The 25,195-nt window shown below is 42.1% G+C and overlaps 1 protein-coding gene across 1 annotated transcript; it reads right to left on the bottom strand.

Annotated features, from left to right (window-relative positions):
• Positions 1–435: 435 nt before the first annotated feature.
• On the bottom strand, positions 436–24,394 carry PTPRJ (protein tyrosine phosphatase, receptor type J). Its single transcript, XM_026850174.1, has 24 exons — positions 24,374–24,394; positions 23,254–23,272; positions 22,199–22,366; positions 21,179–21,445; positions 20,393–20,659; positions 18,487–18,753; positions 17,081–17,347; positions 15,617–15,883; positions 14,462–14,728; positions 12,479–12,766; positions 12,090–12,224; positions 9,266–9,476; positions 8,999–9,117; positions 8,336–8,423; positions 7,229–7,270; positions 6,378–6,386; positions 6,200–6,287; positions 5,004–5,094; positions 4,075–4,148; positions 3,789–3,923; positions 3,273–3,392; positions 2,352–2,512; positions 1,758–1,893; positions 436–1,023 (listed from the first exon to the last, which is right to left on the bottom strand). Exons 1-24 carry the CDS (start codon positions 24,392–24,394, stop codon positions 865–867), a joined length of 3,666 nt encoding a protein of 1,221 aa, XP_026705975.1. The 3' UTR covers positions 436–864.
• Positions 24,395–25,195: the final 801 nt, after the last annotated feature.

Here is a 25,195-nt window from a genome sequence, read left to right as displayed (position 1 = left end):
TGTATAAAAACAGGAATATCAGCCAGGAACAGGGAGGAGCTATTCTGTCCTTCATACACACCCACACCCACCCCTGCACACACATTCACATATTCACTTGCTCGGGTTTTTTTTACTATAGTTAAAGCTCGGAGTGACAGATCACACTCCTTTTTCCTCTAGCAGAGGCACCGAAACATTAAGGCAGGGGATATTTGTGGTGAAATGCAAAAACAAAGCTCACCTCCAAACTTCTGGAGAGTCCTGCCAACAGTGCAACTACAGTTAAGTTTGACATAAGCCTTATTTAAAAATCTGTGTTCTCATTAAGAGTTTCAGTACAAAAATAGAATCTCTGCTGTTTTTTTTTTTTTTTCTAGAGTAGCAACTAGAAAAGGCACAATTTCCAAGTATAAATGTCCACATGAAGGAGCTGTTTGTACTCCTTTTAGTAACCAGATACAGTAGATAAAATATGTTCCTGAAACTTATAATTAAATATATTAAAACAGCCCACAAGCCTGGTGTCTGTAAATGAAATCATATAAAATTGTAATAAAAAGCTTGTGTTATTATTTTAATATTTAAATTCTAGCCCACCGTTCATACTGCAAATGCTATTTCACCTATCAGTACTGTTAAATTCCCAAGAAAAGCAAGATTCCTCTGTTAACTTTAAATAGTTTTGCTTGTTGTTTTGTTTTTTTAATATCAGTCTGCAGCTCCTGCCAGCACTGCCTTTTTCCTCCTGCAGATCACATCTTCGAATGCGGATAGACCTGGAGAAGCCAGACATGAGACACTGCACGCAACCCCGGATGAGTAGAACATCTCCCTTTCCTCTGCGCAGGTGACACCTCCTGGAAACACCATGTTCCATCCAGGCTATGCGTGGTAGCCATTGGCCTTCCCAAAGCTTGGCCCAGGTGTGAAATTTTCATAGATTGCCATTGCTGTCATGTTTTGGTAAATAAGATCAGTTTTCTTGTCTTTCTGGGATCTAATAATATCCATAACACACTGGTTTAGGAAGACGTACTGGTCCTGATAGGAGAAAAACAGAGGGTGATACATTTCTAGAAAATATCTGATGTTGGAAGTAATTCTGCTCCTGAATATAAGTTTGGGGGCTTGAATGCACTGCAATGATTTTTATCACAGAGTATTTTCTATAAGTTGTATATAGATCATAGAAAATAGGGCTGGAAAGGACCTCATGATGTGATCTGATCAACCCCCCATAAAAAACTAGGATCAAATTTAGTGTCAGGCCTAACACCCTCTTAAAAGACTTTCATGATGGAAATTTTACAGCCTTTTTCAAACCAGCTTGAGTTAATCCAACACATCTCTTTGGATCAAAGTGAGAATTTCAGCAGGGACTCATGTGCTCCTGCAGAACACAAAAGAAAAGCTGCACACCAAGACCATTTGACTCAAGATAATTCTGGCTCACAGCTATAAGGGCAAAACTCACAGGGGTAAAACAAGCTGCAAAAAAGCCCTTTTTCAGAGTTTGATTCTTTCCAGCTGCAAATGCCAGTCCTACCTTCGAAGCACTCTGTAAAGAGACTGCTTGGATGTACTACAGCCCCTGGCTGCAACTGCTGTTGTGGGAGGAGATGAGGCAGGAAGGGGGGAAGTTAAATAAAGAGCAATTTCAGATTTCTCCTTGGTATCTTATACTTTCTGTAATTCTAAGCTACCTCTTGAGTCCACCCTTCCTGGATTATAGCACACAGTTGAAAAACACGCAGCTGGATGAAAGACAGCCTTACCTCAGTCTGCACCATCAAGGGTCGGTGCATGCGAAGATCGTACACCACTCCGTACACATCCACCGTATTCTCCATCTCCACCTGCTGGATCAGGCGGTCAATGGCGATGAACGTCCCCGTCCTGCCGACACCGGCACTGCAAGGGCAGGGGGAAGAGAGTTACTGCCTTCTCTCAACCACTGCCTCACTGGGGACTGATGAAAAGCCAGTGAGATGCCTTCTGTTATTTCAGTGGCACCTGCGTTCACCATCTCCAAGCAGGAGGGAGGACAGGCTTCTGGGCTTCCCAGCCTGGCACTTGCACAAGATTACAGATAAAAGCACTTGAAGACACAACTTTTTCAGCTAAGTTTTCTAGGCTAGGAGAGAAAGATGGTCTAATTCTCATGAAATTCTGTGTTGTGTACTTTGCTATCATCTACACAGTGTTGCTACATTTCTGAAGCATGAGGAAAAAGTTTTGATTCGGCAGGGTGAACAGCCTAATCTTCTTAAGCAGAAACACTTTTCTTTTTTCAAAATCACATTGAAAAGAATTGTTCTTAAAAAAGCCACAAGATAAAAACGTGTCTAATACAAACATGTTCTTCCTACCTGCAATGCACCAGAGTAGGAGAGTCAATTGGATTTTGACTGCTGTACTCATGAACAAGGTGTCTAAAGTTGATGAGAAGGTCTGTTGTCTCTGGCACTCCGTGATCTGGCCAGGAGGTGAAATGGAACTGGCGCACCGAGTGGCTCTCTGGTGTGTTGGTCTAGAGGAATACACACCAAAAAAAAAAAAAAAAAAAAAAAAAAAAAAAAAAAAAAAATTCCTGCCATAGATACTGGACAAACCTCAGCTTCATTAAAGATGCCCGTTAGAAACCGTGCAGTAATTTCACCAATGATATTTCAGTTTCCCTCTTCCTTCCACTCTGGTAGAGAATATTTGGAAATAATTTCCTTTTACTTTCTACTTACCTCTGCTGCATTACATTTTCTGACAGAGATGGGGCTAATTGTTCGGTTTAGCAGATATTACAATTATCTGTATAAGCACAAGTTCTGGTGCAAGTCTCAGGGAAACACGAGCTGCAGAATCACTGATGGGGCAATTGGTAACTCCCATTAGCAGGCTGGGTTTTGCTGGCAGATCCCTTTCTGCCACAGGAAGGGCCTTACTGGCAACGTATTCCCTCCCACCTCTAGGTGCGTTACTAAAACATCTGTAAGAAGCCAGGGCACCTGAACAAATGCATACACGTAAATATCATAGGAGTCTGGCTGCCAGTAAATAGTGTGAAAAATTTTAAATCAGACTTTTCACAGAAAGCAGATAAATATATTCAAAGCCTCAAGTTAAAATAAACCACACTTATCCTTTTCCCTCAGATAACTCTGAATTTAATTAAGTTTTAGTGAAATTATTGTATTCTGTCATTCCAGTGTTGCTTCACATGTGAAGTCACAGTGATATGATACACCACTTCTGTAGATATTTACACACTAACAACCAAGGGGGTATGCACGCACCTTTTCTACAGTGAAGTCCCTTACTGTCCATTCTGGAAGGACAGCCTCTGAGACCATCGTCACAATAATGTCACCATAGCTCTTGGATTGTTTGTCTGGCCAGTATTGCTCACATTTTGTCTGAGAAGAGAGTTACAAGGTTTGACACATTACACACAGCAACGAAACAATGGACTGTTAGTTTTAAGTTACACACCACCTGAAGCAGGGCTAGAAAGCACGTCACCCTTCCCAATGGCCTATCCCAGGGCAGGAGAAGCTCCACCAAAACCATTCTTTAGGGAGAAGAACCCACCCTTAAAGACAGCGAACCCTCCTGAGACAATCTATTCTGGTAGTCATCAGATAACAAAATGGGAAAAGCTAAAAAAAATTTGGCTTATGTAATTTAGAAAACAGTCTTCCAGTAAGTGGATGGTTTTTAAATGAAAGAAGTCAGTCTCCAGCCTACTAGGGTAACAACGAAATTAGATCCAACCATCTTCCAGAGACAGTTCAATTTTAATAAAAACATACCCGGGCTTGTTCAACACATTTTGTCAGCATAACAATAGAGTAGATATTCTTTTCCCAAATCATGCGCCAGAAGTCTTCTATAGTATTGGGTAAAGGACCCTGTGCAGCAATAAATGCCTTCTTTGAGTTATAGCCCTAGGAACAAAAACCCAAAATAAATATGTATATACACACACTTGCGCATCAATGAGACATAAAAAGCCAATTTTAAACATCAGCATGAGCTGTTAAGCCTACATCATAAAAGTACACATTGTATTTCATTACAACTAATGAAGTGACTTACAGGCATATAGTTTGCATTAATATAATCATCAGTTGCAGAGCTTTGATCTGAAAGTTTAACACGAGAAATATCATCTGCAGAAAGAAAAAAGGAAAATTATGAATTTTAAAACAAGACCCTTTCAGCAAAACACTATCTAATGCACAGTTTTAAATAAAAGGTGTTTTAGAAAAATGTGCATTTTAAGAATAAGAATATAACTTTAGGAATCATAAATAGCAGTTTAGAATTTTTATGATGAAAGCCTTCAGAAAAATGAGTGGCCAGGATAAAGATTCAGAATACTCAACACAGATTTTTTTTTTTTTTTTTTTTTTTTTTTTTAAAACCCACATGGTTTGGTTTTGCATATTTATATATTTTTAATCCAACACAAAATTTATTATAGTTTTAATTACTGGAGAAAAATAGGTGATTTGTCTCCTGCTGCCATTGCAGCTGATGTTTTTTCCTTCAAATCATCCTTAAGTACCTGTCACTGTTCACCTTCCAATGCCTTCTTACACTCTGCTATGCTGGGGTTCCCACAGGGAGGGCTTAGGCTTTTTCTTCTGCAAAGCTGGCAACAGGGTTGTAACGGTTCTCACAGCTCTGCACATCTACCTGTCCCAAGTTAACTGTTAACTTGTTTCTTTTTCAAACTGACTGCAAGTTTCTCACAAATGGAAACTTAAAATTATTTAAGGGCAAGTTCTTTAATGAACTTCCATGAGGGAAAGTTTGGGAACTTTAGAAAACATTACTGAGGGAAAACTCTTTGGGTTTGCTTATACAGTGATTTTGGAAAAGCAGCAGCCCAAGTTCATTGCTTTGAAAACTGATGACAATAATCCCTCGATGAAGCCTCTGGGTACTATTAAATCCAAATCCAAGGGTTTTCACTGGAAAACTCAACCAGTAGAAGATGCAAAACAAAACCAGTAACTCACATGGTAAGACATTGTTGTATCTATTTTTTCCACGATTCTCAGCAAGCTCAGCAGCAAATTTGGGCTGATGAACACCAGCAGATTTGAGTTCCTACAACAGAAGAAGGGTTCGTGAGCACCTGGTTCTGGTTTAGGAATTGTACAGAAACACATGACTGCAACAGACAAACGCTCCAACCACTCTTGACCTTTGCTGTAAAAGTAGGCATGTTCTACGGGGATAAATCTTTTTACAGGGTGGGAGGGTGACAGTAGCAAATCTAATAGAGAAGGGATTAATACAGAACGTTGGAATGGTAGCATGTTTAAAACGCAGAGGTGGGCTTCAAAAGCCCAGGAACAGTTTGGCTGAAATACACAACACTGACATCAACAGCACACTCATTCTGACCCCAAGGCAGCGATCTACTTCATGTAAACTTTGTGGACATTACGGGGAAAAAAGGGAGCAAGTACATCATGAGAGGACTGAAGGAAGCAAAATTTGAGAGGAAGGCAAGGCAGAGCACCAGCCTGCAAAGTACAATCAAAAGGACTGGAAAGAAGAAGAAAGTCAATTAATAGCTTCAAGGAGATGAAAAAAAAAAAAATTAGATTTTTAACAGCAGACATGACAACACATATTTGCTTAGTGACACTTGATTTCTGTCTTCTGTACCATAACAACTGAACTTTAGCACATTTCATAGAAAAACAAAACATTTATGGTCACTAAGCAAATCGTTAATTGCTGTTTGACTGCTCCTTCAAGCTATTCACAGATGTGGTTTGCAAATCACACCTAAGCACTAAAGAAATCAGTGATTTTAGCAAGAGACCTGTCTTGCTGCATAGAAAAACAAAAACAAGATTAAAAAATACAAAGTGCAGAGGAGTTAAATAGCTTTCCCTAGGCTAACTGTAGTGTGACTGCGGCAAGGACTCAGGCGATCCTGTCTGGTGAGTGCTCTGACCAGCAGGCCATGCTATAAGCTCACAGGTAGAGATAATAGTTCAGGATGTAAAGTGTTTATCATGCACTTCAACTAAATCTGGAGCTGAAGCAGGGAAAGAAAGGCTATACATGCAGCTTAATAATCTCTATAATAAAGGTCCCCTCTGTTCCCCTTCAGTAAGCCTCATGTATGCTCCACAGGAAAGCTAACTTGCCTTTCCAAAAGTATTTGTCATGAGCTCTCTCCATTGAGGGCACGTACCTCATACTCTTCAGCAAAACCACAGTTGGAGTCAGCTTGCTGCTTCTTAAAGTAGGACTCAAAGTTCTCCACTTTAATCATTTTTGACCTAAAATAAGAAAAGCCATGTATTGTTAACTGGTATTAGGTAAATAAACCATAAATTGAGTTAATGTGTTAGAAAGTGTGCTTTACTTACTTCTTGATTCTTCAAGGGAGGATAGGGGAAAGAAAAAAAGGTTGATTAGACACATGCAGCTGTATTTTTCACTATGTAAATCTAAGAATGAAAGCATGACTGTTAGTAGCAGCCACAAAACTGCATTTACAGGGGACAGGATACCAAGCACAGCATATTAACTGATCTGTTAAACCAAGGAGAGAATAGTGCATCCTTCAGGAGAAGAGTATCACAGAAGGTGTCAGTCAGTTGCTTCTGTGCTCCCATCAGATTGGTCCCATTCCCTGGTGTATTTTGTGTCAACTACCAAAGTCTACACTGGTCTTCATGGGATGCTTCAGCCATGCCGTTCCATTAGCACAAAAATTGGTGCAGGAACCGATAATGTGATTCAATTGAACTGCCTGTGACTTCCAATATATTGTGGTTACCCTCCCACAGCCAGCTTTTACAGTCTCAACATTATCAGAATTAATGGCTCAGCACAAAGTAGTCATAAAGCAAAGGAAAATTCAGGCCACAGTGCAGAATTTTACCTATGTGCACTTTACCAACAATTTGGATCGTTTCCTCCACGTGCACAGAAGCCTACGTTTCACTCAAACATCCTGCTTTTCAGAACTATGTGGAACATTTATGTGTCTAATAGCAATTCACGAAGCAAGCATTCAAATCCCTGAGGCAACTCTAGAAGTCTCGATCAATATGATTATTTCTAGTTTGCAGGCTGGAGTCTTTAAATTCCATGAGGAATTAATACTGCAAAATTCTATACAAAACTGCACAGAAAAGAAGTATCTGGGTTCAGAGTAAGATTTTCAAATACCACTTGAGCTCAGAAAACAACATGTGAAAGGATATGGACTTACTTAATTGGAGAAAAGGACACTTCAGTATTTCTTTTATCTTTCCTAGAAGGCAAAAGAAAATACAATAGGTTCACAGTAGAATTTAATGGAATGCACATGAGATTTCTGATGACAGCTACTTCCTGTGCCTGTTCAGAACAATTTATTTTGAAAGTCTCATTCTGTGCAAAAAACACCCTCCTGAGGCAAACCCTGTACCTGGAGTAAGAATATTTCATCCTTCATTCAATGGTGGTGTGCAATGAGACTGTTTCTTTTTGTGGGAACCAGAGTATAATGCCTGAACATAAAGCATGTAAGTTGGGTGGAAGAAGTACATCGGAGGGATCTGCATCGTTAGCTAACATCTCAGGAGAATTGCTACTACTCCCAGAATCCCTACAGTAAGTGTTCAACAATGATGTGTCAGTGGTACTGGAAATGGTAGCTGAATGGAAGTAAGTGTTCTGAGCTTTAAAGGAAGCTCTTCTCATTATTGTCCACAGCTATTGGATACACTTGTAAAAGTAACAGCAGTTAATCAAAGAAACTAAGAAAACTGGACTAAGGGCCCTACAGCTAACTCTTTAGAAAGGATGTACCATGTGATCAGAGTATGAAAAAGTCTTTGCAGACTCTTAAATTCCAGACTATTTGGAAAAGACTGGAAACTGAGAGACCAGCTCAAACCCCAGGCAACTCATCAGCTTCTGGAAACTCCAGAATGGAAGTTTCATGTGACACGTCATCAAGCAATTAAAAAGTGTGATTAATGGATAATTTAAAAGTAAAACCATCTAAGATACAATTACACATGTTTTTAGCACAATAATTTGTGATGTTTGCTTACTTCTGATTGAATTACTTCATCAGCAAGCATGAATTCAGAAGAGCTAAACAAAACAAATCTTAACTCATTAGTTTGTAACTATGGGTTGAACAAAGTCATTTAACTAGCTTGATACATCGACTTAATCAGTAACATACAAACAAGATTTTTAATGGAACGTATTTTAAAGCATCATGATAGAAGTGCATAAAACAGAAGAGACCTTTTTAGGAGAAAGATACAGAAGTGCAATACTAGTGTTCCTCATCACAGCACAAGTAACAATGAACACACATTACCTTCTCCTTCTCCAGAATATGAAACCCCCTATAGCGACTACAGCCAATATAGCTAAAAGGCATCCAATAACAGCTCCAGCAATAACACCTGATAAAAGACAACAAGTATTACTCATTACTGATTTAGCAATTTGGTAATCATCTAACTCAATCAACATGCCACAAGAGAACCTTACAAGTGACAGAGCACACTCCACACACTACTAAATGTCTTGTCTTTACCACGCCCTTTGGTAGTACCAGTATTGAAAGCTCATTAAGAATAATAAACCAAGGATGATAAATTAATAAAAAATGGGATCAAAGGACCAGTATTTGCATTTCAATACACTCATTTCTAATTTACTAGAACTGTTAGAACATCAGCTGCTTTTTGCTCCTTGTTTCTGTACCAAAGTCTTCCTGTGCCATCCAATCCCTTTTAGCATGCCATGGGCAGCAGAGCATTTACTTCCACAGCAGAAGTCATATATGGAAAGAAGAGGTCACCCACAGAACTAGCAAGGTTTGAATTTACAGAGCAGTGTCACTGCAAAGCTAGAAAGAAACAGTCCATCACTGAGAAACCAACTGGTGTTTTGCTGTTATGAAACTTGCCATAATTAAGGCATCTCCACACACTATGTGCCCAGTTGCCAGTCCTACATTTGACATTAACTATACCTGGATCCTGGGGTAGCAAAACCGCCTCAGAACAGGGTGAAAATGATACATAACTATCTTCCCCCACAATGATGTTGGCCACAGTAAAGGTTATATTAGTGAAACCTGCAACACTTGCCCTGTTGGTAAGGGAGAAGGGAAAGAAAAAAAATCAGGTACATCACATGGCCTTAACATTCTTAAGCAAGATCTGTAATCTTTTTGTTAGATGGTCTTTTTGATTTCAACTGCAGCAAAATAAATCAAACAGTGGTTTGAAATAAATACCTGTATGAACGAAGTGGAACCAGCGGTCCATTTTCGTAGCCATACATTGTGTTTCCCTTGCCTACGTTAACGATGTTGGTACCATTCTGAGAATGAAAAGAAGGTGGTTTTGCCTGCTCTGTTTTTATGACATACGTAACATAGGTAACTGTCTTCGTCTTCTTGAAATCTTTGTATGTGTTGTTCAATTTAGACTTCAAAGATGCACAACCTTCAGGAAAAAACAAGGATATATGTGGGATATATCATCCACTGATTTTGTATCAATCAGCACAGTGGCTGAGAGGGTCACATTAACCACAGTTGTCGTTACTGCATAAATACTGCCTGAAATGACAGGCTGGGTGCAACAGACAATTTCAGAAATCTCTTCTACTGCAACACAAACTCCTCCCTACTTCCCAGTGTAACTTGTTTTAACATCCTTTTGGTTTTATTTCTACCATGTATAGTGGAGCTTCTCTGTAGAGGTACATTAGTGGTGAATTCTGGTACCCCTGTGGACAAACTTAACTAGACAAGTCAGTTATTTCCATACACACCCTATCAGCTATCATATCTATAGAGTACAATGCAAACAGTGTAGAAAAACTCAACTGGTACTTGGTAACATTGTGCTACTCAAACAGCATCAAGCCTCTTTCAGGGTGACACTAAGCTCATCCTGACTTACAACTCCTTTGCTGTGTCTTAGAAGTCTCACACCTAAACCCTAAGACATGAAAGAGTTAATTTCTGCCTTTTCTTGACAGAGAGAAGCATTGGACAAAACCGTGATCAGAACAGTTTATCTTCCAGAAGACTAAGAAGAATGGGCTACTGCAGTCAAACAGTGACCAACAGGACACTGTCTGCAGAACAGCACCACTTTACAGTTCCTGTTGTTAGAAGATGAACCCTAGAAACTTGAGGCAGGTTATACAGTCAAGGCACATATGATGACCTAAGAGGTAATAAACAAGCTCAAATTACCAGTTGTCCGACAAATCAAGAGCAAGCAAACTGATTCAAATATTCAAAGTGCTGTGGGAGTAAGAAAAATGGTGCTCATTTGGCTGAAGTTTGCATACGTTACTCTCTACTGACTGTCTTTACAAAGCTAAGAGCTCCTTCCAAAAACAGATAAAGTACTGAATTCACCTTTAAAAAGGAGAAGCCTTGCAGGAGCTCTGAAAGCTGGAAAGGTAGTAGGTAGTAGGTTTTTTACAGTTGTGTAAACAAGGTTTGCGAGTAGTCTGCCAGTAGTGAGCTGGTGGCTCACTGTCACCAACAGCAAAGCTCTCAGCAACTGTGACTGTGCAAGAACAGGGTGCATGACAGCTCTTGCAAAGCACTGGTTTGGTTACATTAAAAGCAGCTGAGCTTGCAATTAACTCAGTTGCCTAGAAAAGGGTGTTCAATACTGTCCAAGATACATTATACATCCTGTCTGGTCCCTAGTTTCCATTCCAAAAGGATGTACATCCCAGGTTGTACCTGCAGGTCTTTGTGTGGATGCCTTGCATATCACCCTAGGCCATCTCAAACAGCCTTAGACACCATTGCTTACACAGCTGAACAAAGTCCCCTCTGTCTATCCTAAAGGTAATGATGTCTGTTTTAAGACAGAGAAACACATCTCAAGCATATTAATGCTATCTCAACACTATAAAGGTGAAGTGATGCTTGGCTGTAAGGATGGTTTCCTGCTATCAAAGCGCTCAGACTCCATCTTATAAATACAGGCAGTCTTCCTTCCTTATTTCTCTCAATAACATCTTGAAAGTCCTCTCTCCTGAATACCTTGCAATCAAAACCACACAGAAGACTACAATGAATCTCATCAAGACTAAGCAGGACTGGTTGAAGGTACAAGCAGAGCTGTTGCTGCCTCCGAGTCATTCAAGTCAGCAACCCTGGGGCAGCTGAGCAGGCATGTGAAAAATAGGAATTTTCTGCACTGATGTACTACAGATATATATATATGGGCATTTCTTGTACATAGATTATATGGAAAACCACAGAATAAAGATCTACAGTCAAACTGCTGCAAGATGAGTTTCCAGTGTTAAGACAAAGGATAAGCATAAATGGCAAATCCCACTTGGGGGAAACTATTTCTATCAGCTGCTTTACTCCTCCAGTGCACTGGCAGAAATGAAAAGACATTCAACGAAAACCTACAATGCAAAGGAAGGATCCTTAATTTTATGATTTACCATTAGACATTCACCAATTAAAGACATTTCTCTGTTTTGATGCTTTAAAGATGAGAATTTGATAGACCACATGCTAGCTTTCCGTGGTGTTCAGACTCCCGTAGCATGTAATGCTGACAATGCTGCTCAAGCCTTCCACCAGCACTCCATATCTCTCAGTTAAAGTGTTTTAAGTGAAATCCCAAGGAAAGTTCACTTTTTTTTTTTTTTAAGATATTACAGTAGGTATCTTTCAGCTCAATATGGGAGGGGGAAAAACATCCCACATTCCAAAGCTGCTTGTGTTAGTAGCTCTGAAAATTATTCTGTGAGGGAAAAAAAAAGGACACTACACAACCTTGTGGCAGGAATCACTGGCAGATCAAGACGACAACAGCACAGTGGCAATACATATGAAACATATACAATAATAAGTCAGGCTGGAAAAGGCTGAGTGAAAACTGGCTTTCTGAGAAGGAGTGATCTGACTTTAAGCAAGCAAAGTATTTTTGCTTCATGATTTCTGAAAGATGATTGAAAGTACTGAGTCAGCTTTTTCTCTATTTAACACCTGTTTAGAGTTTAAAATGTAATGATATCTGATAAATTGTTTCACACAGCTACAAGATCATACTGTAACATCTTACCTCCTTCTTCTGTTGTGATCATTACTGCATAGGCTTTTAATGGTCCATTCACTGACTCAAAATCAGAGAATTCAACAGACAACGAGCTGTGACTGACTGCCTTGACTAAAGGAGCTTTGCTTGGAGCAGGCGGGTCTATATAAAGAAATAGGTTTTAGTACCTTAATGACCGATAAAGAAAAGTTTTCTGAAAAAGAAAATGCTGAAATACTAATGCTGTTCATATAATGCATATCTATTGAGCATTACATTAGACTTTATATGAATGTAGTGTTTTATTCACAATCTGTAGGCTGATAATGTACTGCACATCAAGTTTGGTATGCTGCATCATGAAATCACTATTTTGGTCCTACGAATATCTTTAATTCTCAAATCTTAATGCTTACCAGTAATGCTCGTATTACATATCTTCTGCACTGGATGGCTTTCAGAACTATTTGAAAGAGTTGCAATAGTAACATTATAGGTGTTGAAATAATCTAAAGATGCTATTCTGAAGACTTCCTCTGAGCCTTCTCTCATGCAGGATGGAGTCTGTTGTTCTTTTTCCCATGTAGCATTAAATATTTTAATTTTGAAGCCAGAATTGTAACCAGAAGGACACTCCCACTTCAGCATTAGGGAAGACTGCTTGGCCACTGGTTCACACTGAAATGAATTCACTAAGGCAGGAACTGAAATAAAAAAAGAAGAGTAAGAAATCAAGTATTATAGTAAATCGAAAAAGCTGTCTATTTGTAAGTTCTGTGTATAAATGCTTGTAAAACTTCAGTATTCCCTTCCACTGTTAAAAAGATGAAGGTACTGCCTACAAGGACCTTCTACCCTATGAGGAAGAGAAGCATTTAGCACACTAAGTACACAGACCTCCTCCTGCAGACAGGTTTACTGAGAAAATTTAGGTTTAGTGTCTGTCAAGATCAGCAAAGTTTTCAAAATACTGTTCAACAATTGAACATACCACTCTAAGAACATTTTTAGAGTACTATGTAGATTGACACTAACTCACTGTATAACCGTGTAAAACTCTTAGTGGCCAACAAGAAAACTAATATAAGCTCTGTGCATTAAGAGCACAGCAGTAGCCATCCTTAAGAGCAGCAACTACAACATGTCAGCTAATGAGAGTTCTATAGCACACAATACAGAAATTGCAAACTTATGACCAGTTATAAAAAGATATTTTAAAAGTTGATGTAGCAGTAACACTGAGAAGAAAGTTCCCTTTAAACTAAACATCTTACAAAACTTAGCATTCAAGACCAAAACACTTTTAACTTCTACAGTTGTAAAACACAGCAAATTTATTTCCTCTCTCGATAAAGAAGTATTTAGTACTTCCAAATACAGAGGTAAAATGCTCATGGATTAAATTACTTTGCTAATAAAAAGGGATATTGTTTCAAGAATCTAAGGAGAAGCAGATTTGTGTACCAGAAAAAAAACAGATTTAGTTAAAAGATTGTTAGTGACTGGAACTTATTTCTATTGCATTTTAAAAATATTACTTTTCCTTCAGTAACACTGTCAGATACTCCTACAAACACAATGAAAATACAGAAAGCTCCAGGGTTTCTGTCTGTATTAACACCTCTGGTGACACTGGATGTCTGGTTTCTAGAGGAGGGACCGTGACTTTGGATTTCTAATCTGTAGGTGTAGTCATAAGTATCATCTGTGCTCCATGGGAAAATCACAGACCAGCATACTGCACCCAGATATGGAAAACAGACCTGGGCTCTGTGAAAGTCAAGATGACACTCCATCAACACTCACAAATATTTTTTGACAAACACAAGCAGAGGCACAGCCACACTTCCATGTATTGAACAGACTGAGCATTACAAGTAGCCAAGCAGCACTTTCACAGTACCAGAGATCTCTTCATGGATACATCCTGGGGCACCTCTGGAAACCCCACTGAGGAGATCTGGGTTAGATTGACCTCACCTCAGTCAAAAGTGGACAAAGTGAAGGAAAGGACACAGCAGTGCATATTCACAAAGGGAAAAAATGGTCACAATGCCTAGCATGAGGAACACCACAGCACTGCAACCTTCTCCTCTCTGCTGACGAGCTGATGAGAGCAAGATGGCTGAGGGATCAGCAAGCAGCCATGAGCAGCTCCAGAGGGGGAGTTCCTCAGGCACAACGCACTCCCCGTAGAAGCCCTTCAAAATAAGGACCTGAAAACCTCATCCACAAGGAGAAGTTAACAAAAGCCCTCAGAGAACCCCCTTCCACAACTTAATATCAGTGACTGCAGGTAGGCTGTGTGCAGCACTTCTGCCTGAAACAATATACTGTTTCAAACATTGGGCAGACAGGGAGAGCCATCAGGAAGAGGTGTGAGAGCAACCGTGACTTACCCGTATACAGGCTTATGGATGATCCTTCTCCTTCTGTCCAACCATCAGCTGCTACTGCAAATACTGTGAATCTGTACATGGCCCCAGGGATTAACTCAGCAATTTCGTCTCTGGTGACATTGGACGTCATGTTCCTAACAGAGGTACCACTCTCAACCTCTATCCTGTACGTGTAGGAGCTGGAAGCAGTGTCGTTCACCATCCATGTTAAGTTGACAGAAGTCATGCCAACATTTTCTGCCTTGAGATCAAGAACTGGGCTGGGCTCTGTGAAAGACAAGACAACCATCTGTCAACCTGCAAGAACATCTGCTCACATACGTGGACAGAAGAAACACAGGCACACCACTGCCTCACTCTCTTCACATCACTCCCTGTTCAGAGTGCAGGAGCACCCCAACATCATCACCAGATGGTCCTGGAGCCTTTTGTGTCAATGGGCAGCTAACAGAGAAGTGAAGTCATTCTGAGTGGGGTTCACCTCCCTTAGACACTCCAAAACAGAAGCACAGGTCACTACTGCTGTGCCAGTGCTCCCAGGATTTTGTTTAGGAATTCAGAGATGTGGTCAGGCAAGATACAAGGTTGCAGTGGAAGGTGGGGAAAGCAGATGGTGGTGTATCCATGCAGAACAAAAGGTAAGGAAGATCAAGTATCACTGGAAAAGGAACAGAGGTGATGACCCTGCTCCTTCACCACCCTTCATGCCCTGAGCTCACTCTCCTGCTGCAGACTAATGACAGCCACAGGCCCCCAGATCACACAAGCTCTCTGGGCAAAACACACTCAGTCTGTGTGGGAGCCCTTTAAAATAAGGGTCTGAGGCCCCCATCCCCAAGAAATGAAGGTAGCAAAACCACACACACAATTTCCAGGCCAGGGAGGCAGGTTCTCAGGAAGAGTTCCTTCACTGCATCACAGGCCTTGGTGACCACTTTCACCAACTGCTGTTTTTGAGGGGGCTTGTTTTACTTTATTTTTTAAAAAAAGGCTATGTTTCTTCCACACAAACATCTCTACCTGCAGGCAGGCAAAGCACAGCACTTCTGCCTGCAACAGTACTGCATTTCAACCCTTGGTCAAACAGGGAGAGCCCTGTGCTGCACAGCAAAATACAGACCATCAGGAAGAGGTGTGAGAGCAACCACGACTTACCCGTATACAGGCTTATGGACGATCCTTCTCCTTCTGTCCAACCATCAGCTGCTACTGCAAATACTGTGAATCTGTACATGGTCCCAGGGATTAACTCAGTAATTTCGACTCTAGTGACATTGGAAGTCACGTTCCTAACAGAGGTACCACTCTCAACCTCTATCCTGTACGTGTAGGAGCTGGAAGCAGTGTCGCTCACCATCCATGTTAAGTTGACAGAAGTCATGCCAACATTTTCTGCCTTGAGATAAAGAACTGGGCTGGGCTCTGTGGAAGACAAGACAACCATCTGCCAACCTGCAAGAACATCTGCTCACATACATGGACAGAAGAAACACAGGCACACCACTGCCTGCCTCACTCCCTGTTCAGAGTGCAGGAGCACCCCAACAACATCACCAGATGCTCCTGGAGCCTTTTGTGTCAATGAGCAGCTAACAGAAAAATGAGAAAGAGGCATCTCAAGTAAAATTCATCTTCCTTTCACATTCAAAATCCAGAGCACAGGTCACCACTGTGCCATCACTCCCACGGTTTCCCCTGACAATGCAGAGAGGTGGGCAGGAAGGAGAGAAAAGCAGTGGGGAAAGACAATGGTGGTGCATCTCTGCACAGCAAAAAGTAAGGAAGATCAAACAACACCGAAGAGGAACAGAGGTGGTGACCCAGGCACCTTGCTCCTCCTTCAACCCTCCTGCCCTGCACTCACTCCCGCTGCAGAGGGAACAGCTCTCAAAACCCTCTCTCCTGCACCCTATTCCCCGTGCATCTTCAAAACCAGGCAACTAGCCATTGCAGTTAGGCAGCACAGGAGAGACTTCTGGGCATTTACTGGAAAGGTATGAGCACACATGCAGGTACATTTCAGGACAACACAAATGACAAGAACAGGCATGTGTTTTCTTTCAAATACACCCTGTGTAATGACCAGGCTAGGCTACAGCATTGCAGGCCAGCTCCAAAATGGTCCCTCCAACAGCACATGGCAAGACTTCTGATACTCAACACAGCAAGGTGCTACATGGCCAAAGCAGTTCTCCTGAACTAGCCGCTGCCTCAATCTCACTCTCCTGTGGCAGCCCAATGGCAGATACGGGCACCCAAATCACAAATGTTCCCCTGCCACAATATGCTCTGTGTGGGAGCACCTTAAAATAAGAATCTGAGAACAAATGCAATCCCCTTTCCCAAATTTAGAAGAGAAAGGTCCTTGGGGCAATTCCTCCTCTCTGCGTTGCCAGCCTTGAGGACAAACTTCACCAACAGCTTTCTATCAGGGCAATGCTGCTTCTGCACTTCAACATGTCATGCTTGGCAGATTGGTCATCTCCATTTCTAGGATAAAACCATCACATCTGCCCACAACAGTATTAAATTACAATCCTCAGGCAGGTAGGCAGAGCTCCGTGCTGCACCGGAAAATACAGTTCACCAGAAACAAGGCTGCAAGAATTTGTGACTTACCCGTATACAGGCTTATGGATGATCCTTCTCCTTCCGTCCAACCATCAGCTGCTACTGCAAACACCGTGAATCTGTACATGGTCCCAGGGATTAACTCGGAAATTTCAACTCTGGTGACATTGGACGTCACGTTCCTAACAGAGGTACCACTCTCAACCTCTATCCTGTACGTGTAGGAGCTGGAAGCAGTGTCGTTCACCACCCACGTTAAGTTGACAGAAGTCATGCCAACATATTCTGCCTTGAGATCAAGAACTGGGCTGGGTTCTGTGAAAGCCAAGACAACAATCTGTCAAGACAGAGAAATAAAGAAAGGAGAGCCACAGCCATGTTTCCCTATTCCACACAGTATGAGCATTATTTGTAGCCACGCAACACTTCTGCATTATCAATGTCCAGTTTCAGACATTCATGCTGTGGCACCTCTGGAAAGGCCACAGGAGTTCTGGGGAATGTTCTCTTTATTTCCCTTCACATGCTAAAAACATTTATTTCCTCAGTGGGTTTCCAGACAGATAAACAGATGGAAATCAGAGAAGGAAGGAGAGTGCAGGGTGATCTTGGTCCATTAACTCAATTGCACCTGAAAGTCTTAATGTGACCCCTTCAGTCCAACCTCACCTCAACATCAGGAGAACGAAATGGGCTCCTTGAGCAGGCCCAACAGCTGACCCACTCTGGGGGGCTGTGTCCGCAAGCCTGATCCACCATTAACACTGGGCAGACAAGACTCAGGCAGCTTAGACAAATTCATCTGCTCAGTAGCAGCTCCAGGACATACTGCTTCCAATTGCTTCGTAGGGATGTTGCCTCTTCCCTTTGCACCCCTGAGCTAGACACAAAATAAAGATCTCCTCCCATCTGTCTCTCTGATCTGGAAAAATGTGCCATGGCACAAAGCTGACAAAAATGGCACCACAATCCATAATGTGGCCCTAGGCACTGTCAGAGGCCAGAGGAGCCCCAGGCCAGGGGCTCTGCAAAGAGCTCAACACAATCTTCAAAAACAGAAAGCCTCTGTGAACCTGGCAACCACATGCCTGAACGCAATGTCCTTTGGTATGAGCTGTGATAACCTGCTCCCAAAAGCATTACAGGGGACCTGTTCAGCCATCAAGTCTAGAGAAAGTCATGTTGTTGTAGCAGCTGGATCTCTACAGTCTTGAGCACCCAAGCTGATGAAATAACAGCTTAACAGGCAACACATTAACACACACAGAAAAACAGGTATCTCAGCCCTTTTCCCTTTTAACAAAGGCCACCTGGCATTCATGCCCACAGACACCTGGAGCAAAGAAGCATCACAATGAGAAATAGTCCAAAGTTAGAAACCAAAGGTAAAAAAAAGCAGGGCAATTTGGTACAATAGCATGTTTACTTGCAACTGAGAGGCAGCACTTCCTTACTTGTATAGAGGCTTATGGACGATCCTTCTCCTTCCATCTGACCATCAGCTGATACTGCAAACACCGTGAATCTGTACATGGTCCCAGGGATTAACTCAGAAATTTCAACTCTGGTGACATTGGAAGTCATGTTCCTAACAGAGGTACCACTCTCAACCTCTATCCTGTACGTGTAGGAGCTGGAAGCAGTGTCGCTCACCATCCATGTTAAGTTGACAGAAGTCATGCCAACATTTTCTGCCTTGAGATCAAGAACTGGGCTGGGCTCTGTGAAAGACAAGACAACCATCTGCCAACCTGCAAGAACATCTGCTCACATACGTGGACAGAAGAAACACAGGCACACCACTGCCTCACTCTCTTCACATCACTCCCTGTTCAGAGTGCAGGAGCACCCTAACAACATCACCAGATGGTCCTGGAGCCTTTTGTGTCAATGGGCAGCTAACAGAGAAGTGAAGAAAAGTTATCTTGACTTTGACACTCCAAAGCAGAAGCACAGGCCATTACCCTGACAGAACTCCCAGGGCTTTCGTTGGGAATCTAGAGAGGTGGGCAGGAAAGAGATAGACTAGACTAGAATATTTCAGTTGGAAGGGACCTACAACAGTCATCTAAGTCAAACTGCCTGACCACTTCAGGGCTGACTACAAGTTAAAACTTATTATTGAGGGCATTATTCAAATACTCTTAAACACTGACAGCCTTGGGGCATCAACCACCTCTGCAGGAAGCCTGTTCCAGCGTTTGACCACTCTCTCAAAGAAATGCCTCCTCATGTCAAGAATAAACCTCCTCTCACACAGTTTTGGACCCTACCCAAGTGTCCTGTCACTGGATCGCAGGGAGAAGGGCCCAACACCGCCCTCTCTACCTCGCCTCCTCAGGAGGCTATAGAGAGCAAGGAGGTTGCCCCTCAACTTCTTTTTCTCCAATCTACACAAACCCAAAGCCTTCAGCCGCTCCTCACAGGACATCCCTTCCAGCCCAGTCACCAGCTTTGCTGGCCTCCTCTGGACACATTCAAGGACCTTCACGTCCTTCTTAAACTGTGGGGCCCAGAACTGTCCATGGTGCTCGAGGTGAGGCCGCACCAACGCCAAACACAGCGGGACAGTCACCTCTGGTGACCGCCTGGTCACGCTGTGCTGGATGCGCCCCAGGATGCGGTTCACCCTCCTGGCTGCCAGGGCACACTGCTGGCTCACAGTGAGCCTGCTACCCACCAGCACCCCCAGACCCCTTCCTGCAGGGCTGCTCTCCAGCCACTCCTCTCCCAGTTTACACTTGTGCCTGGCGTTACTCTATCCCAGGTGCAGAATCTGGCACTTGGACTTGTTAGATTTCATGCCACTGACCTCTGCCCAGTGCTCCAATCTATCTAGACCCCTCTCAAGGCCTCCTGTCCCTCAAGAGAGTCAACAGCACCTCCCAGTTGGGTGTCATCAGCAAAAGTGCTAATGGTGCATTCAGCTCCAGATCATCAGTGAACATATTGAACAGGATGGGCCCTAGGATTGAGCCCTGAGGAACACCACTGGTGACTGGTCGCCAGCCAGATGTAGCCCCATTCACTGCAACCCTTGGAGCTCTGTCCTTCAGCCAGTTCTTCACTCAGCACACTGTGAACAAGAACTTCTCCCATATGAGATGAGGATTGGAAGGGAAGGAAGGCGGGTTTTGTTTGTCTGGTTATACTTCTGTGGATATTTTTTTTTTTTTTCTCCAAAGCAGGGACACATTTCTTCCACACACTTAAGACCCCATGCTTAGCAGACAGCCCCAATTAGGCTCCAGGATTAAAATACCACATCTATACGTAGCAGTATTGTATTTCAGCCCTCATGTAGGTAGGCAGAACTCTGAGCTACACAGCAGAACAGGGATGCAAGAAACTGTGACTTACCCGTATACAGGCTTATGGATGATCCTTCTCCTTCTGTCCAACCATCAGCTGCTACTGCAAATACTGTGAATCTGTACATGGCCCCAGGGATTAACTCAGTAATTGTGACTCTGGTGACACTGGATGTCACGTTCCTAACAGAGGTACCACTCTCAACCTCTATCCTGTACGTGTAGGAGCTGGAAGCAGTGTCGTTCACCATCCATGTTAAGTTGACAGAAGTCATGGCAACATTTTCTGCCTTGAGATCAAGAACTGGGCTGGGCTCTGTGGAAGACAAGACAACCATCTGTCAACCTGCAAGAACATCTGCTCACATACGTGGACAGAAGAAACACAGGCACACCACTGCCTCACTCTCTTCACATCACTCCCTGTTCAGAGTGCAGGAGCACCCCAGCATCATCACCAGATGGTCCTGGAGTCTTTTGTGTCAATGGGCAGCTAACAGAGAACTGAAGAGAAGTCATTCTGAGTAGGATTCATCTCCTTTAGACACTCCAAAACAGAAGCACAGGGCCTCCCTTTGGAATCTAGAGAGGTGGAAAGAGATGAGGATGGAGGGGAAGATAGATAATTAAAATTAAAACAAAACCATCAGGGGTATGTTTCTGCTGCACACTAACATCACATCCTTTGAATATAGCCCAGATCAGGCTCCAAGACTAAAACATCACGTCTATACACAAAACTACTGAATTACAATCCTCCCAGAGGTAGGTAGAGCCCTGAGCTGCACAGAAAAATAGTCCACCAGAAACAGGGCTGCAAGTAACTGTGACTTACTTGTATACAGACTTATAGATGATCCTTCTCCTTCTGTCTCATCATCACTTGCTACTGCAAATAATGTGAAATTATACAGTGTCCCAGGAATTAACTCTTTGATTTCAGTTTTGGTGACATTGGATGTCAGGTTCTTAACGGAGGTACCACTTGCCACCTCTATCCTGTACGTGTAGGAGTTCAAAGCTGTGGTGTTCACTGCCCATGTTAAACTGACAGAAGTCATACCAACATATTCTGCCTTGAGATCAAGGACTGGGATGGGCTCTGTGAAAGGCAAGAAAAAACCCAAACTTTTAACCCGCAAGAATATTTGCTGACAAACTCATAAAGCACCCTTGTCCCCACCCTACCCAAATGAGAGGTCTCTGTAAAACAGTAATCAGTCTGTGAAAATCATCAGGTCATCCTTGTATGTTGCAAGGCACACTTGCTAGCGCTGCAATCTAACTCAAGTTTTACTTTATCTCTAGGAGTAAAACTGTCTAGGTGCAGCAGTGGTTACCATCCTGCCTCAGCTGTCAGCTTCATGAAGTGTGCTGAGAAAGACTGGAACACACAACCTCCTGGTTTGTTTTTTTCCCTAAGCTGGCTATCCTAAAAGCCTTTCCCGCTGCAAGATTCACGCACCTCTCCTCTACATACATGATACAGAACCCTCTGTACTAGGTAGAGTACTTTAGCTGTACTGTCGCATATATTTAAAATCTATGTCACAGTATGTTTGAATTGTTGCAGCTGTAATCTATAAAACTATAAAAACAGGGGAGGGATCCCAAGTCTAACAGTTATAAAAGTATTCCAAGGCCACATGCCAATCATAGTGTTAAAGTGCACTCCCAGTCAGCTGTGCAGATACATTTCTTTGGCTCATTTGCTACTCCAGTAAAGCAGTTGGATTCACGCCCCTGCATTGCTCTTTGCACTCTGGACTAGACCTCAGACTTAAAATGCTAGCACAGTATAATAGCACAAAACACCATGAAGATTCATATCCCAGTCACATTCCAAATCACTTACGTGTTACATTATTCCGACCACCTTTTGTCTGGTCGGGCAGTGACACATCCCTGATCCATCTTCCACCTCCATAGGTTTTGGTCCCGCTTGTAGAGTTTACTGGTAATTTATCATTACTACTGGTTCCTGTTTCCACAGTTACATTTTTTGAGCTGCAATCTTCAGTGCCTGAAAGAGAATACAAAGCACTAAGTACCTTCACAAAATTTCTGGTTTCCCATTTGCAAAAGTATAGTCATTTATAGATATCATGCACAGAACCGCAGACAATTCTGTTTTCCCAGTTTGTTCTCCTAGAGATGTCACTGCACATTTCCTAGTTTTACCACTGACTCTACTCATTGTTCGAATGAAAGCTACCGTGATCTGCTTTTTTTCAGTGCAGTTTTGTTTGAAAAGAATTGAACAAACTTGCAGCCACATTCTGTGTGTGTATTTTCCTCATGAATACATTAGAAGCTAGCTGCTCTACTCAACCTGGCATTGCAATTTTGCCTCTTCCCCCAGTGTATCAGCAAAAAAGTACTCATATTCCCACAAGTAAGGAATGGCTATGGTATACCTAAAGAAAACAGATTTAAGTTGATGTAGAACAGCCAAAACTGTGGAGAGAGTTGATTTAGGCCCTAAAATTTAAAGGCTGACTCATGCAAGTCTGATGTTACAAATTAAGGTAGAACTCATTTGCAAGTACTTTTGGAAATTTCCGCCACATGAAAACTTGTAATCTTGGCAAGTATAGCAGTTACTATGCTCACTTCAGAAAATCCTTAAAGTTCAGTTCAGGTGTCTTCTTTCTGTTTTGGGGTTTGTTTGGTTTGTATTGTCTTTAAGCATATTTTCCAATCTTCCTAAGCTTATATATCTGTACTTGATTTTACCAGAACACTTTGCAAACTGAGTACGTATTTGTATCTTTAAATATCCCTAAATGAACTGCAGGAATTACAGTCACTAAAATAAGCAAGTTTAGATTTTTGAATGCTATTAAGATAATGAGGGCTATATTTAAAAAAAAAAAAAATAATAAAATTGAGCAACAGAATGATACTTACAGGCAACTGCACATCTGACCTGGAAAAACAAAAATAAATAATAGAAATTAAAACTTTAAAACTACCAGAAGCTCAAAGAAAATATGGGTTGGTTTAATTAACACATGAAGTGGTGAATCAGTTTAAAAAAAAAAAAAACCAAACCTAGACTTTTCAACCTGCAGAAGAGATACCTAAAAATCTACTAACATAAAAATGACACCACAAGTATACCAAACTATTAGAGAAAAAACAACAAACATGCTGCTAAAATGATAGTTTCCACCTTTTTTAAAAAAAAAAAATAAATTTGTCACAAAACCAGTTTGCACAACATATGCCGATTCTTTTACACATATGAACTTAAAACCGAAACCTACAAGATCTTAGTCAAAAGATACTTCAGTTAGCACTTTCAACACCATCCCACAAAAAATGGCTGATGCGAATTAGGTCTTTTTTATTCATAAGATTTTTCCTTTCATCCTATTGCTGTATAATCTCTCACAAAGGAATATTTTGCATTTTCTGAAACAAACTCAGTACGGCCACAATTCAAAGCACTTGGTATATATTCTGGAATCTACTTTATGTATGTGTACATATCCATAAGATACCAGCAGTTGCCATTTAACTGCAGCCTGAAACTAATCTGCTAGCAATACTGGTAAGCACACCTGAATTTTGCTTTGAAAATGTTTTTTAGTGTTTAAACTTCACGGTTTTTACTTCCAGATAAGCCATTTCCCTTCCTGTTATTGTGCGATTTGGCCTGTAAATTGTTTTCTTCATTTCCCTCCAGGTGGCAGTACAAAATGCTCCTAAAAGAGTGAAATAAAAGCCCCAGCCTGAGGTCTGCAGGAGCTTGAGAGGCAAACCCTGATTTCTTGAGACTCTGGTATCCAGCTGACACCAACCGACTGCAGCAGCCTCTTTTGTCACGTAACAAACAGATTACTTCAGCAATTGCACCAAGGATTAAATACAACTATTCACCCAGCAAAGCTAAACGTGACAAAGCAAACGCAAGCACCTGGAGATCCATGTCCCAGGGCCAGGCAGGTCCCCAGCCGGGGGCTGGAGATCCACAGCACCTTCTGCCAGGGGGGTTTGCAGGCTTGGGAGGTTTCTGCCCACACACCTCTGGGTCTGGTTCTGGCATCACGGTGGGTGCAGGTGGAGGCAGAATCCAACCTCGGTGGCTCTATCACCACCTGCAGCAGGGCTAGTCTTTTGGTTGGACATTATACTGTGTTGCTCCTAGAAAATCCAGCTTAGCTTTATGTCGGATGGTACGTTACGCACACAAAGTGCCCAATCCTGCTGACCGCAGAGGTTGACATGTTTATCTAAAGCACTTCAAATTGTCTCATCTTCTTTTTCCACTGTCTTCTTAGCTTCTCAGCTGTATCTGCAATTCCATGAGCTAACTCAGAAGCAGCAGCTATTTCACAACAACCCAATGTAATGCTTGAATCCCAATTCATTCACTGCCCAGCTCTCATGGTGCTGCTGCCACAAGCATCTCCCTCAGCAGTAACTCCCTGCATCACAGTCACAGGCCCCAAGGAGACACCATTAAATCTTGTTCTCCATATGAGAGACTACAAAAAGCACTCTCCACAGAGATAAGGCAGGCCAGCTGACTAGAAGCAACCCCTCCAGCTTTACAAGAAGTAGTGCAGCAGAAGCAAGCTTCAAGTGGAGGGACCCCCTTCCAGCCTGTGATGGTCTTGGTGCCACAGAAAGAGTCTGGGGACACTTCCTAGGCAAAAGAGCACTTGTAAGCATCAAAAAACTAACACCACTTGGTCTTCTATAGCACAGCCCTACTGAGAACTCAACACACGAAGGACACTACTTGGGGCACAGTCATCTACATACAAGCATGAGGCTCCTCCTCAACCTTTCTGAGTATTTGTGAACCCAGCCAAACTGCAAGGTTATTATGAAGTAAGGCAAC

Source organism: Athene cunicularia, assembly GCF_003259725.1.
Source record: "Athene cunicularia isolate RWA chromosome 5 unlocalized genomic scaffold, athCun1 chr5_part2, whole genome shotgun sequence".
NCBI lineage: Eukaryota > Metazoa > Chordata > Aves > Strigiformes > Strigidae > Athene > Athene cunicularia.
The sequence above is the reverse complement of the archived record's forward strand: the minus strand, read 5'-3'. Positions and strand labels throughout refer to the sequence as shown.